The 15,959-nt window shown below is 41.3% G+C and overlaps 1 protein-coding gene across 4 annotated transcripts in view; it reads left to right on the top strand.

Annotated features, from left to right (window-relative positions):
* Positions 1–15,959, top strand: part of SEMA5A (semaphorin 5A) — a 500,732-nt gene that overhangs the window by 348,418 nt on the left and 136,355 nt on the right. For all 4 annotated transcript variants that reach the window (XM_016952939.4, XM_054684172.2, XM_054684169.2 and 1 more), the window contains one exon: positions 1,855–2,059. In XM_016952939.4, coding sequence (XP_016808428.2) covers positions 1,855–2,059 — 205 coding nt within the window. The remainder of the gene's footprint in view (positions 1–1,854; positions 2,060–15,959) is intronic.

Raw genomic sequence — 15,959 nt, 5'->3', positions numbered from 1 at the left:
AGGACTTGTCTCTGACCTCCAAATGTTACTATTTAATACTGTAATTATATAAACTTTCCTAGCACATCCCCTCCCCCCCCAATTACAACTACTTGTGTATTCAGTCATTGTTTCCTTCCCTTCTTTGTTTATTCACTCATTTCCCTCTGGCCACTGAAGCTCAACAGACCATAGAATTGCTGTCCTGCTCCAAGACCAATGCATTTACCATTCACCATTAATTGAATGGCTTCTCTTTAGTGCCAGGCACATTGTCTTGTTCTTTGGCATTTATAAGGACTTTCAGTTAATTTACAAATGCTTTCCACGGATTATCTCAGCTGGTCTCACAGTAGCCCTGAGAAATGAGCAGGGTAACTATTTTCCTAGCCACCGGACAGGTAAAGAGACAGAGACTGAGAGGCGAGACCTCACCTCAGACCATGTGGCAGGACAGCTGCCACTCACCTGATTCCATGTGGCTTGAGAGCCACGGAGCCAGAGTAGCACTTGGGTCATGGCAGGGCTGAGCCCTTCACCTAAACTCACACAGTCCTTTCCTGTGGAACATGGGGTGCCCCTGCAAGGGTGTGATACTAAATTAAGCCTTGGACTGGATGCATGAAATCCATTTAACTCTCAGATTCTCTTTTTCTACAACCATCCCATCATTTTATGGCTTATGGAGCATTTTATCAAATGCTATAAAAATATCATCTACTTTTCAAAAAGCAATTTCCATCTTATACGTTTGCACCTCTCACCTGTTATAAAACCACATATTAGACATGACATGTTATAAACAGTAGTTTCAGGTGGTATGGGCCTGGAAATTCTTTTCCATCAAACCTACTTATGTGAAGTTCTACTGGGGATCAGTCACCATTTGTACCAGGAATTAAAGTTTATGAAAGACATGAGAAGGATTGGTAGTAGTTTTCTGATTCTGAGCTTGGCTCTAAGAAAGCAGTGCTTTCCTTTCTATCCCTCTTTTTACCTCATACTTGCCAGAAACAGTCTTATATAACACCTGCCAGCCTCCCCACAACACAGCTCTGAATTTATTTCCCAGCATTGTACAGGGCTGATTTTCCCCTTGTATATCCCAGGTTCATCTCCATGATATTTGCTCTATCTGAAATCTCTTTCCTTCCTTCTTCCTTCTTTATTCCTTTCTACTCTCTTCTCCCCACTCCTCTCCTTTCCTTCCCCATTTCCCTTACCTCCTCATCTCCCGTTCTTATAAATTTGCCATGTTCTTTTCCATATTCCTGGACTCTAAACATTTTTTAATAATTTCTTCTAATTGGAAATACAAGTAGAAAACAATAAGGCCAGCACAGTATTTTTGTAGCCCATGTGAATGCTGTTTGATTTTACAGATGAGAATGACCTAATACTATCAGCTTGAAATCCATGCCTTGCTTACAGACCCCCTGCTACAGTAGAAAAACTAATACATCTATATGAGATCCTTGATTGTTGCATTTTCAATTTGCTACCTGATTTATCAGACAGATATAATAGTATGTGTTTAACCAGACAGCTTTCAAGTAACTCGACGGGAAAGGAGGAGTTTCTATGCATCTGCTGTTTAAAGTTGGCAATCACTCCCACTTTAATTTTTTTTTAACTTCTGATCAGTTCATTTATGATGATGTTGGGAGACTCCCAAGATATGAGTTCAAATCTAACATGAAAAGGATGCTAAGGATAGGGGCTGCAGGGAGGATGGAGAAGCAGACATGTTTGCATACTTCAATGATGGATTGTGGCTTACTTTATTTCCAAGTTACTTTCCAGCTAGGGTGGCCACAGCCAGCTGTGGGTGTCCAGGCTGCCGGCTCTGGTAACCTGGCCTGTCTTCCCTTTCAGTGTGGCACCGTGGACCAGGGCCTGTACGTGAACCTGACCGAGAGAAATCTGCAGGATGCTCAGAAGTTCATTCTGATGCATGAGGTGGTACAGCCAGTGACCACAGTGCCCTCCTTCATGGAGGACAATAGCCGCTTTTCCCACGTGGCGGTCGACGTGGTGCAGGGCAGAGAAGCGCTCGTCCACATCATCTATTTGGCCACAGGTAGGAGCTCTGGCCCCCTCTGAGGGGTTTTCTACCATCTTCTGATTTTGTGTTTTAGATTTAGATTCTAAACATTCAATTTCAATTTCAAGCTTTACGCCTGATGTCTCTTTTTGCAACCAGCAAAACCCACGATGCTCACTTATCTTCCTCAGCCTCTGTCCCTCTTTTTGGAAATCTCAATCTATTTTCACTATATTGGTCATAACTTTAATTGGAAAGACAATGGCTTGTTTCTTTGCTATTATTCCTCAACTATTCATAAAATAAGTCTTTTCTTGGCAAGACCATTTGAATTTGGATAATTTAAGACAAAGGTATGCTTTGCTGGAAGATGTTGTTGGGTGAAATATTATCTTGGGATTGTCATGGTTATTTCTCATTTGTTCAAAAACAGTGCCTTCAGCAAAATATTTGCGTGGAAGGTGGTACATGGCAGTGTTCAAAGAATATGTTTTGGGGCATAAATAATGGAACATTTACAGCAAATGTAGGCAGTGATACTTTCAAATTACAAATAACAATTAGGTCTCTTCAGTTTCCAAAGCAACTAGAGTGTAGAAAGCATGTTCCATCTCAGTTCATTACACAGACGGCTCTGGGTGTGTGAGGCCAGCTGTAGGGACCTGGCTGAGCTCTGTGGACTTGTCCTTCTCTTTCCTGCCTTCAGATTCCCATACAGAGCCATCTCACGGTGGAGTCTGCCCCTCCCCATTCTTTGTCCAGTGTTCTGTATAATTGTCATTTCTCATGGATCACGATTACTGTTTTTGTTGCTGATAATAATATATATTTTTTTCTTCTAAGAACTTCTCAATTCCTAGTTACATATTTACCACATATTTACCAGTTAGTTTTTTTTTTTTTTTTTTTTTTTCATGAAGTTGCTACTATCTACTGAACCTTTACTATTTGTGGAGTTCATTTGAAGCACTGGGAAGGAAACTGGTGAACACATAGGCATCACCTGCCCTGCTGGACCTTACGTTCTAGTGGGGACAGCAGATAATAAACAGAGCAGTCAGTAAGATGCCAGAAAGGTGACGGTGAGCAGACACAGCAGATGCGCAGAGACAGCCCAGCAAGCTCCTGCATTTGCTAGTTAGCATTGATCTCCGCCAGGAGGTGATGATGAAGCTAAGCAGGGACTGAGAAGGCAGGGTCAGCCCTGCACCCATAAGGGAAACAACCAATGAGCCAGATGTGGGACTGGCCAGTGGCAGGCAGTGCCACTGAGTGGTCAGGTAAGGTAAGGACAGATGTGACCACTGAGTGGGCAGATGGAGGCCACAGCTGCTCCTCAGGGCCAGTCTGTGGGAAGAGGAGGAACTGGGGAGGAGGAAGAGCACCGGCCGAAGTCAGATGGAACCAGCTGCTTAGGGCATCTCCTCTAGAAGCTTTTCAGGGAAGGGAAATGGAGGATTGATGAGTTATCTGGAGGGGATGGGAGGTCAAGGAAAGGATTTTGTTGATTTTTGTTTGTGTTAAGAGAAAGGAAGGAATTACCATTGCACTGTCTTCTTGTTTATGAGACTGCAGACAGGATTGTTTCTCTTTATTCTGTCATGTATTTCCTTAATTTTCCCCAGGGTACCCGGCACGGAATAGGTTTGTGGGATGAATGAACTGGACCCTTCCATAAGCGTTCCTAGTTTTTCACCATAAATGTCCAGGCTGATGACACAGAGAATAGGGCCATCTTCTTCCAATTCTAGGAGGCAGTTGAGGACTTCATTAGTACCTTGGGAGTGGGAGGGATTTTGATGGGGGCTGAGGCTATTCTTGAGTAGACCTGAATGGGTCAGTGAAGAGCAGCCTGAGGTCTCAACCTGAGCCTTTAGACGTACTCCCCACGTAAGTCCAAGTAGGTCATGTTTGCTTCTCTTGTGTTTATAATGAACTGTAGTGAACTTCTGAGGATTTCTGATGAAACTCCTCTATTTTTACTTTGATGAGTGTCTTAGTCAGTTGCTACAACAAATTACCATAGACTGGGTGGCTTAAACAACGGAAATTTATTTCTCATGGTTCTGAAGGTTAGAAGTCTAAGATCATGGTGGCTGATGACTCATTTCCTGGTGACGGCCCTGTTACAGGTTTGCAGATGGCTGCCTGCTAGTTGTGTCCTCACAGAATGAAGAGAGATCTTCTCTCCTATGTCTCTTCTTATAAGGACACTCATACCGTTCCTAAGGGCTCCAATCCTAATGACCTAATCACCTCCCTAAAGCCCCGTCTCCTAATTACATTTCATGGGGGATTAGGGCTTCAACATATGAATCCTGGGGGGACACAAACATTCAGTCCATAGCTACAAGCAACTTCTTTTACCATTGTTTAAAACCGCTATTTAAAAGTTTCTAGAAACTTGCTTGCACATGTCTGTTTTGAATGATAGCATGATTGGATTGCTGCTCCCAACACCTTCACCCCCACACTGTGTTGAGAGTAGCTCAGGACTCAGCTGCCGCAGGGATTCCAGACCATCTGATCCTGTCTGATGTGCAGATCTGATTCCGATATTGATATACTATGTGCCATTTGGCAAATGCATTTCGCAGAGATTCGCTTTATTGTTCCACAAACCTGATTTTTGGCTTTTCTTTTGATCTACTGCCTGTGTACAAATTGAATTGTGTTGTACATGTACATCAAGATACTGTTAATTTGAATCACAAGTTGGGATTATGGGTAAAGATGCCATATGTAGAACTCTTTGACAGTTTCCATCTCTCACTAGTTGGATTGTTAGTTAAACTCAAGAGGAGGAGAACTTTGTAGTGGGTGAAGGTACTTTCCAGCAGAAAACAGCCATAGATACCCGGGGCCCAACACAAACCCTGCTCCAAACCATATGCAGTGACCCAGGGCAGGTACAAAAGCAGTTCTACTGAAAAGTGAATTCCCAGAAAGCATTTCAGCTTGTTTAGACTGGCTTGACAATTTTAACTGAACAACCTCTATAATTACATATTTCATGTCTCAACTAACTTGTGGATCTTTTCATTTACTCTTATAGCACTGTTTAATATATTTTGAAGGAGATATAGTCTTTTTTTCAGATTTTAATTAAGAATGATATTTAGTTTTAAGGGATATATTTTTTTAACATACAGTCTTTATGTCCAAGGAATTGGATACTGGAAGGTATAATAATATACATTTTAATTCAACCCTCTAAAAGCCAAATAACCCCCAACAAGTAGAAATGTTAAAGATTAGAGATTTTGACATTTTGAATTCAAAAGGCTGATGTTGTTCCGATCTCTTATTTATAACTAGCCCCAGTAGTTACATCAAGGCAAACCAGGGAAATTCATCTCATTTGATCTTAAAACTGATATAGAGGCGGGAGGGATAAAGAGAGATTGATTAATGGGTACAGATATAGACATAGATAGAAGTGAGACCTGGTGTTCAACAGATCAGTATGGCGACTATAGTTAACATTAATTGATTGAATATTTGAAAAAAATCTAGAATAATTCAGATATTTCTAGAGTAAAGAAAACATAATATTTTAGGTGATGGATTTCTCAATTACCGTGATTTGATTATATGAATGTATCTAATTATCCCATCTACCTTGAAAATATATATATCTAATATGTTTCAATTAAAACAATTAAACAGGTAAGTCTAAAAAATAATCTGATATTGAGCACACATGCTAGAGTCCTTTCAGTCTGGGTGCACTTGCTATACCATATCCAGGAGTTAAACGAATTATCAACTGATAGAGCATGGGTAAGACATTCATAACTAATGAATGTGAAGCTAGAGTCCTTCCTACCTTACTTGCAGAATCAGTTTGATATCCTTCCAGGCCTGGGAATCCAGGTTTGGTGGTAGGTGTATTTTCTTTTACTTTGATTTTACATGAACACATGCAAATGGGAGGAAACCAGCCAATGGCTGTTTGAAAAGTCAGTTTATTTTATTTGTCCATATTGTCTACAGATCCATGTGAGCTAGACTCCTCTTGCTGGTGTAGTTCATCTGCGTCTTGCCTCTTTGGTGGCATTTCCCACTGCTGCCACTATGCTGAGTCAGCAGTCTTCCCCAGATACATTCTGGGTCCATTTTCATGCTACTGCCCTGTATCTCTCCTGGTGTCCATCCACCCAGGGCCAGGCATGTTATCTGAATCATGACTGTGCTAATAATTTGTAAGTTGGTTTTTGAAGATTTTCTCAGAGCCAGAGTCAAGTGGAAATGGTAGAATATTTATGACTGGAGTTCTGTTAGTGATGGAGTCTCATATGCTATTGAGTTCTCTACAAAGACAAAATTAAGGTCATGCTGAGCAATCAGGTATTCTGGGAGTTTCTCCCTTACTTGACTTGGAAACACTTCTCCACTGGCTCTTCCCCACCACTGTGACAGTCCCTCGCAGTCCCACATGCACTCCTGGTCCAGACATGTGGCTGCCGCTCTGGGCTTTTTCCACAGCATGGCCATGGTTGTTCCAATTCTATGCTCCCTCCCCAACAATGCCATTCAGTCTTGGGCTTTCTATTCTCCCTTCTAGGATGAGATATATCATTTTTATTTTCACTTTAACTCAATTCTAGTGTTTAGAAAAGCATTTGAACCTTAAATTGTATACAATCTTAAAATATTCTAAGCTTAGATTGTGGCAATAATTGCACAACTCAGAATATACTAAAAATCAGTGGGTGAATTTTATGGCATGCAAATTATATCTCAATAAATATATTTTTTAAAAGGAACGTGATCTCTTTTTGTGTTATATTTTATAAATTGTTTTAGTTAGAGGATAATTCATAAACATTTATATAAAAACACATATCAGGCACTAAAGAAATGTAAAGGAAGAAGACATACACACACACATTTTGAATCATTGTTTTTCATTTCAAACTTGCAAAATTTTACATAGAAAAATCAGGGGCAGCTAATAGATGAATATAAAGCAGGAAACATTCATATAGAGGTTTATATGCTTCTAGCTGCTGAACTCATGTGAGATTGTGCCATGTTTATCACCTCTGTTTCCTTCTCTTCCCCCAGCCCCAAGGTTAATTGTATTCTGGAATGAAATATTTATAGAAATCTCAAAAAATAGAGCTGGGCACAGTGGCTCACACCTGTAATCCCAGAACTTTGGGAGGACAAAACAGAGGAATCACTTGAGGCTAGAAGTTTGAGACCAGCATGGACAACATAGTGGAACTGCACATCTACAAACATTTTTAAAATTAGGCAGGTACGGTGGTGAGCACCTGCAGTCCCAGCTACTCTGGAGGCTGAGTTGGGAGGATTGCTTGAGCCTAGGAATTTGAGGCTGCAATGAGCTAGGATTGCACCATTGTACGCCAGCCTGGGAAGCAGAGTAAGATGCTGTCTCAAAAAGGAAAAAAAATATGAAGGCTCAAGACCTTCAACAAAGAGGGAGCCTGGGCTGAGCTTCCTTCTCTGCATCCCTGTCCTGTCACTTCAGTCTACAGAAAAGCAAATGGAATAGAAGGCATCCCAGCAGAAGCAGGACATGTGCCACAAAGTTACTTTGCTTGGAAAAAAAAGGGAGAGAAATGTAAATAAAGTCAGTACCCAGAGTTGAAATGATGAAAGAAACAAAACGAGATGAAAAGGAAGTTCACAGAGATAAGCGAATAAATAGAAGATCAAAATGACGCGCTATTCTACTACAAGAGTAATAATTAAATTAGAAACTTCATGGAAACAAAAACACAGCTAAAGCTTAGACACAGAGTAAATGTTTGCAGTGATTAAGGTGGAAAATGTAGAAATAAAAGATAAGGTTTTAAATACGAAGGACCCACAAAGACAATGGACCACACAGAGTGATTGGTGTCTTTGAACCAAAGAACCCTGTCTGTGGAGCTAAATACTTGTGCCCAAAGACACTATTGGAGAAAATTACCCTGCAATAAAGGAAGAATTGAGTCTGCAAATTTCAAAGCATACTGTATTTGTGCAATATTAATTCAGAATAAAGGAACACTAGCCAGGTAAGTTTTTAAATTCCAAGAATACAGAAATAATTATTTAGGTATTGAGGAGGAAAAAAAAAAAAACTAAAAATGAAAAAAAATCACATGGTCTCAGGATAGTCTGCAGCTGTATAAATCTGTGAAACATGGTTATGCAATATTCTGAGAAAAAGAAAATGTGAATTGAGCATGTTATACTCATCCAAGAATAAAAAAAAAACAGACACTCACAAAAATGAAAATCTCAAGGAATAGAAAACCAAAAATCTATTTTACAAACATGAAATAAGACTAATTAGGGGCTAAATTCAGCCAAATGATGAGAGAAGGTTTGAGAAAGTAAAACCAAAATAGGGGAACACTCAATACCAGATTTCAAGTAGAACAATATATACACACATTAGAGGAAAATAAATGTGACTCAAGAATGTTATTCTAGGCTAATCTTTCCATCAAAAATAAAGGTACATGGAAAATTTAGGGATAATGTATCTGTGATTCCTACTTCAAAAACGGACAACCTTGGCTGCTAGCCAAAGAAGAAAATCAGAACAAAATCCTCAGGAAAGACGTTGTGGAAAGAGGGTGAGTGAGGTGTTGGGGACCCATTTTACTATCTGAGGAAGAAGCAATAAGGTGTCACGTGAGCCAAGGCTCTGGGGTGCAATGGAGCATAATGAGCTCAGACAACAGAGAAGGACCGCTCATTGGTCAGGTCGTAAGTTCAACCGCAGGTTCTCTCAGCCTTACTTGACCCTGAACCCTCGGCCATTTGCTCTGCCTCAGCTGCCCCCATGGCTGACAGATTCCTGGGCAGGACCAGGAGGTTCCTCCAGTTGATGCTGAGCAGCTGGTGGTCAGGCGTCTGTGGCGCTGTTGCTGCACCTGGGCTTGGATGAGATCGCACGCTTCTGGGAGTGGGATATGACTTCTCAAGCAGGTGCTGGAAGAGCTGGTAGCTGCAGCCCAGAAGTGCAGGAGGATGAACTCTCCATGAAGCAAGCCTCACCCAGAGGGATGTCGGGTATGGGCAGAACGCAACTGGTGAATTCCCCTTCCATTTTCACCTCCAGGCGTCTGTCCAAGGGCAGGCTTCTCATGTAGCCAAGCAGATGTCTCTTTCTGTTTCATCATAAAGGAAGAGCCCCATGGTAACAAATCATATAGCACCACTTCCTGCTCTTTCCTGCTCCGTATTCCTTTCCCTCACCACACAGCCCTGGGATTGCACCCCCAGTAATGCATTAGCACCGAATGCTTGAATCCTTCCCTCTGTTTTCTAGGCAACCACAGTAAGAGATCCAACAATGCCTGGAGTTCATTCAACCCTGTAGAGTTTCTAGGCTCCAGATGCAGGCAGGGATAGCTAATATGTGCCTTCTAGCTATGTTTAAAAATTCAGATTTTAATCTAAGCATAATAATAATTACTGAAAGTTATGTAAAGAAAAGAAGTTACATGATATGATGCATGTTTTCAAAGATTACTATCTATACATCCTGGAGAATTAATCAGAGGATAACAAAAAGGGTAGAAGGAGGGTAAAATTTGGGGTACAATTTCTTTCTAAACCAACAGTACTGTATTGCTACAGGATCCGCCATTGTATAAAAATAAGCAGGCATTCTAGATGTCATTGCATTGTAACTGAGTAAGGAAGAGGAGGCTGGGGTCAAAGCTATTGAAGTCATCAAGGTGGTCTAGGAGGAGGTGAGCATGGCATGCTCAGCCAGAAGATAGGCAGATGTCACCCTCAATGAAGCAAACATTAGTTCTTAGGGGGACAAAACATCTTATTTTTATTCAAATAGACATGGACTATACAAGCAAATATACAGTACAGAATATCTGTAGCAAAATTTCATGGGTGAGGGGACAATCAGGAAAAATGTGAGAAGTCTTCTTGTAGAAGTGGTAATGGAACACCTATCAGTTTGAGAAATGCTGCTCTTGGTTAATTTCTTGAAGAGAAGCTGACAGATGCAGCAGGTGTTTTGGAGGAGTGAGAGAATGGGTGCAATTAAGAATGACTCCTGATGTTTTTGGTTTGGACAGTTGATACTTCTCGTGGCCTTTGCTGAAAAGAAGACACTGGAGTTTTTGTGCCAAAATTCCCTGGAGAGGGTTCAGCAATGGACAAGACAGACAGACACCCTGTCCTCAGGAAGCATATATTTTTTTTGGGAGTGGGGGCAGAAGCAATAAAACAAACAGTTACATTAAATGTTAAATAGGAAAAAACGAAACAGGAAGATGAGATGGGGGAGGCAGGGCTTTCAGTGGTAAGAAGAAACGTGCAATGTGCGGAGAGAAACAGGTCCATTAAAGTTGGAAGTTGTGCTGTTTTTCATGGAAAGTTGGGGTGCAGAGAGATTGGGGTGAGTTGAGGAGGAGATAGAGGTCAGGAAATAGATACCCATCTAGACAACTTCTTAATAGATGAGGGACTCTGAGGCTGGGAGTGAGATGGGGCACGGGGTTGGGGGAGACAGCAGATTGAATCGAGTACCATGCGGGGTTGGCAAGGGCACTTTACCTGTGGGTGTCAGCAGACAGTTTTGCACCTGTCATGGGGAAACGCATCTGTAAATGTTTCTAGTCCCCCCTCTCCATCTCCACATGCTCACTGTCGCGTCCCTTCCGGACCTCAGAGGAGCGTGTTTCTATCAATCCCATCCCCAATCTTCCAAGATGCAGACCTAGAACCTGGGCTGAGAGGCCAAGGGGAAGGAGAGGACTTGGCTGAGGGGCTGAGTTAGGCCTCAAAATAAAGCACCAAAGGGAACCAAGAGAGGGTGTGAGCTGGGGAAGGAGGCGTGACTGTGTGTGTTTGGTGGGGTGCCAGGGGGGCTGCCAATTGAGGAAAAACCAGCCACTGGGGAAGTGAGAAAAGCAACAACAGAATAGTTTCTAAGGGCAGCACCTGAAATCCATGCTGTTTAGTGCTTTTGAAGGGTATTAGTACCAGGTAAAGATGGAATTCCACCTGTAAGGACTTTGGGGTTTTGGCACATGCAATTTTGACTGTTTTCAGTACAGGTTAGATCCTGTGAACCTATGAATCTGGCTTTTAAATATTTACTACTGCCAATGGGCATCATTTCACTGAGGAGGAAGAATGAGGGAGTAAGAAAGAGGGGTCCCCAAGTTGGGGAGGTTCTGAGGTGCACAAGGGTTGGGGGCAGAGGTCAGAATAACCTCAGGGAAAAAAGAGGAGATGCCCCGATGTACCTGGGGGCCTGAGACTCACGCCTGTCACCTTCACTTAGCTTTGCCCTGAGCACCAGGGAGGAAATGTAACCAGGGACCTCCCCTGTCCTCACTCTTCCCTTCCAAACTCATTTTAAGTACAGAGGAGTGCCTTTTTATGGTTGCTTGCTACGAATCATTTTTTAAAGTCAGGAGATCAATATGACTTTCCAAATGAACTTGTAGAAAAGACAAAGAAACAATGTTCTATGTACTCTAGAAGTTTCTTCTGCAAGAGTGATAGTGGCCAACTAGCTCAACAAATGCTAAAATTCTGTTTCTAATTTTCTTTTCTCCCTGAAAATTTTTTTTTTCTGTCACCTAATTTTCAAGGTTTTCAGGTTCCTATCTAAAAAAAGTAGGGCAAGGCTGAGTGAGGAACAGACCTTGACATTCCCTTTGTCCAACATACGTAAGACTTTAGAGACCCCAAGGATACCCTTCTGGGTACCAAAAATTAAGTTAATACATTTACGGCTGCCATCACTCCTGAGAATTATCTCACTCAATGTTTCTAAGCAATTTGCAACTATCTAAGTGTCAGGAACAAGTATTAACTTGTGAAAAACTATCATGTTGGAATTTTTTTTTTTTTTTACATTCATTCCAAATTCTGTCCTTCTCACCAGAAATTATAAATCCAAACCAAGTCTGGACTTGCATTACGTGTGCTTCTTTATGTAAGGGGCTCCCATCAACTGAAGGGGGTACATTACATAATTTGAGTGCTTATTTGATAACATTTAATGAATTTTTCATTTACTGAGGGAATAATTGCAGCAACCAATAGCAACTCAATTACCTGGTGGTGTGGGTTAAAGTGTGTTCCCAAAGAAGGTATGTTGAAATTCCTAACCCTTCAGTACCCTATTTGACCTTCTTTGGAAATAGGGCCTTTGAGCATGAGCATATAATTAGTAAAGCCCAGATGAAATCATACTGGAGTACAGTGGACCCTTAATCCAATATGACTGGTGTGCTTGTAAGATGAGAAAAGAGGCAAACCAGGAGAATGCCATGTGATAACACGGGCAGAGATTGGAGTGCACAAATGCAAGCCCAGGAACACCTGGAATGGACAGCTGCCCTCAGAAACTAGCATGAGACAAGAATTCCACCCAGATTCTTAAGAAAGTATGGCTCTCCTGATACCTTGATTTCAGACTTCCAGCATCCAGAACTGTGAGCAAATACATTTCCGCTGCTTTAAGCCCATCAGAACATGGTACTTTATTGCAGCACCCCTAGGTTACTAATATACCTGGGTAGACTTTGCCACACTGCATCTGCTCTTACAGTCAAATTTAAAGAGTAGCCTGGTCTTCTCCTACTCCCTGAACTCCATGAACACAATTAGTTATTTAGGATGAGTTTGTTTTAGGCCCGATTAAAATGAAAATATGGTGTTGAATATAATTTAGTATATGCCAAACCACTTAAAATGCTATAAAAACAACTAATTGTTTTGTTTGATTAAATGTGGGAGCATTAGTTCTTGTATTTTAATGTGTTTAGCTTTTAAACATGTTTTCTGAATATTTTTAGTAGCTGATGCCTGGTCTCCCAACCACAAAATAATATGAAGTTATAACCTATGAATTAGTAAATTTCCCAGTATGTTCTAAATAGGATGCAACCAACTTCATCTTCATGGAGCAGTTAAATTTCCTGTTTTCTTCTTGGTCTCTTGCTTCCTCTCCACCTTGCTTTGCTTTGGACCCACCTGAGACAGGTGACTTTCCTCTCAGTTTTCACATGATTAGTATTGATTGGAAGTTGCCCTCAGTAGTAAAAATTGTGGTCTGTGGACAAAAACTACATAAGTAAATAAAATTGCTTATCTTTACCTTTTTTCATACAGATCCTGCCTGATACAAATTTTTGATATAACTCCTTCAGGTTTAATGGCAGTGGCTAGGAGATGAAGCACAGTGGATTCCTGTTCCCAAACCTGCTGTCCTCTTGCTTATACAAAAACCCAGTTAGGGTAGTATTGTTTCTTTTTGAGATGATGGTATTATAACTACAAGGATTTTTCATAATCTTGATTCAGTGCCCCAGGTTTTCTTATTTTTTGCTAAGTCTAATCTCTACTTCTACAGAGGGACATTCAAACCATTTTCTACGTGAAAGCTTCAGGAGACATGTCTAATGTAGAACACGAGTTACTGGAGTATATAATGTAGACACAGGCTTAGGAATTTTTAACAGATATTTATCCTGGAAAATTCAGTTATGAGAAGACCCACTTGACTGCTAATTTGATGACGAATCTGCAAGTGTTTTTACAAAGGACTTTTCTAGTTGATGATAAGAACATAGGTCTTTATAGGTATAAGGGCTTTCAATTAAATGGCTCCTCCATCTTCATCCATATCATTTGTTGTGGTAAAACATATTTTACAATCATTACCAACACTTTTTAACTATTATCTATACAGAATGCTGGCATGTCTTAAAAGAGAGCTTATCTGGCTGGGCGCGGTGGCTCATGCCTGTAATCCCAGCACTTAGGAGGCCGAGGCAGGCGGATCATGAGGTCAGGAGTTGAAGACCAGCCTGGCAAACAGGGTGAAACCTGTCTCTACTAAAAATAAAAAAAAGTAGCCGGGTATGGGGGCATGCGCCTGTGATCCGAGATACTCAGGAAGCTGAGACAGGAGAATCACTTGAACCCGGGAGATGGAGTTGCAGTGACCCAAGACTGCACCATTGCACTCCAGCCTGGGTTACAAAGCTAGGCTCCATCTCAACAAAAAACAAAGAGAGAGAGAGAAAAAAAAAAGAAAGAGAGCTTATCCATTTTTTTCCCTCACTCAGGAGCTCACTTTTGTAAGACCCAAGTGTGCAAATTGAACATAACTGAAAGTGTTTCCTTTGTTCAACATATTCTGATGAGAATATTTTTAAACAAATATTTAAGAGCAGATTCTGCTGGTGATTTAACTTGGATAATGAGATTCTCGGTAGTTTTTTAAAAATTATTTTCTCCATAAGAAGCATTTACCAACTAAATTTTTTTTGAGGAATAAATCCAAGTTCTGTCACCATGAGACATCAATTTTGTTGGTTTTGAATGAGGCAGGCTGAAGGTTTCAATTTATCTGATGTACTGTCATGTAAATTCCAATTTATTATAAGTTCTGCCAAGGTGTTTATGGATATCAGAGATAGAACTGAAATTATACTGATAAATATGTAAAAATTAAGTCTTCGAAAGCTAATCCATTTCATCTGTTGGATGGTGATTCTTGACATGTGTCCCTGTGTGTCCATTTCCAGTATCCTCATGCTTAGTTTTAGAGTTCTAATAGGGTGCTAAGGCTGGGTTCAAAGTCAAAATCCACATAACCCTAGTAACCTGTGAGATGCAGGATGTCTTTTAGGGTCACCTGGCAGCAGCCCAGGCCTGCATCTCCTAGGAGTATCCTGGGATGCCCCAGTTTGGGAAGAGACAATGGAGATGAGCCTTGGTGGCTTCTCAGGACCTGCATGGAACTCACCATGGTTGTGAACAAAGATGAACAAGTCAATCTTCAACGAAGGCCAAGTCAAGGCACTGACTTCAGAAAATGCATATCAACAGAAAATACACATACATTTCCACCAGAATGAAGCCCTCCAAATGTTCAGATGAGGCTATGTCAGGAACACAACCTGCCCTCATAGAACCTCAGGCATATTGGTATAGAGTCAACATCACTGTTTCCCACAGTTGTGTCTTTATACCTGCAATTAGAAGAACATCTGAAATGACTCCATCATTTAAAGCACTCATCTTGTCCTCTGCCTTCATTTTCTGTAACCTGCACCCTGAAGTCAATTCTTTAGGGTAACCAGCCTATAACTGCCCCAGTTTTCTGGTTTCTAAGTAACTTTGCATCTGGCCAAATAGGAAGAATTTAAGTACTGTCACTCCAATGAATCAACTGTGATCACTGCTGCTCCTGCTCCTCTGAGTCTGTTTATGGGATTAATTCTGTTGTGTTGCTGGAGCAGCCCAGTTACAGTGGCACCCACATGCTGGGTAAGCATGGGCTTTATTATTGTCCCTATCTGATAATTCTATTTAAATTCTACCTAATTTCAATTAGGTTATTTTGGCAGTGAGGAAATCCTTGGGTTATTTTAAGCAATGGGGTATATTTTAAGGATACATATTTCTGCTGCCCCATCAGTGGTCACCCATCTGTGCATTCTTTAACTCACATTCCTGAGAGGGAGAGTCTGACCTGAATACCAGATCACCATTATCCTGAATGTGCCACATGCTACAGGCTAGGCCACTTCTGAGGCTGCTGGTCAGCTGGCAGAGTGGCCATCCTTGGGTCAGGGGCCAACCTCTGACACCATCAGCTTTGGGAATAGGAACTGGGTCACCTCTGCCAGAACTGGGGCCCCTTTTTTCAACAAGAGCAGGACAGCTAACCTCAGAGGGGACCCTGGGCTTCACACACAGTTCAACAAGGTGTTAAATAGGGTATTCAGAGGATGTGTTATTCTTGCATTGTTGTACAACATATTATCATATTCTTAGCAATTTCAAGCATCATACACTTATTAGCTCACAATTTCCATGGTCCTGGACCCCAGGCACTGCTTAGCTGGGTCCTCCATTCAGGGTTTCACTAGGCTGCAATCAGGATGCCAGCTAGGGCTGCAGTCTCATCTGA

The sequence above is a fragment of the Pan troglodytes genome, chromosome 4 (assembly GCF_028858775.2).
Source record: "Pan troglodytes isolate AG18354 chromosome 4, NHGRI_mPanTro3-v2.0_pri, whole genome shotgun sequence".
In the NCBI taxonomy this organism is placed as follows: Eukaryota; Metazoa; Chordata; class Mammalia; order Primates; family Hominidae; genus Pan; species Pan troglodytes.
Note: the sequence above shows the minus strand (reverse complement) of the source record. Positions and strands in the feature narration are given on the sequence as shown.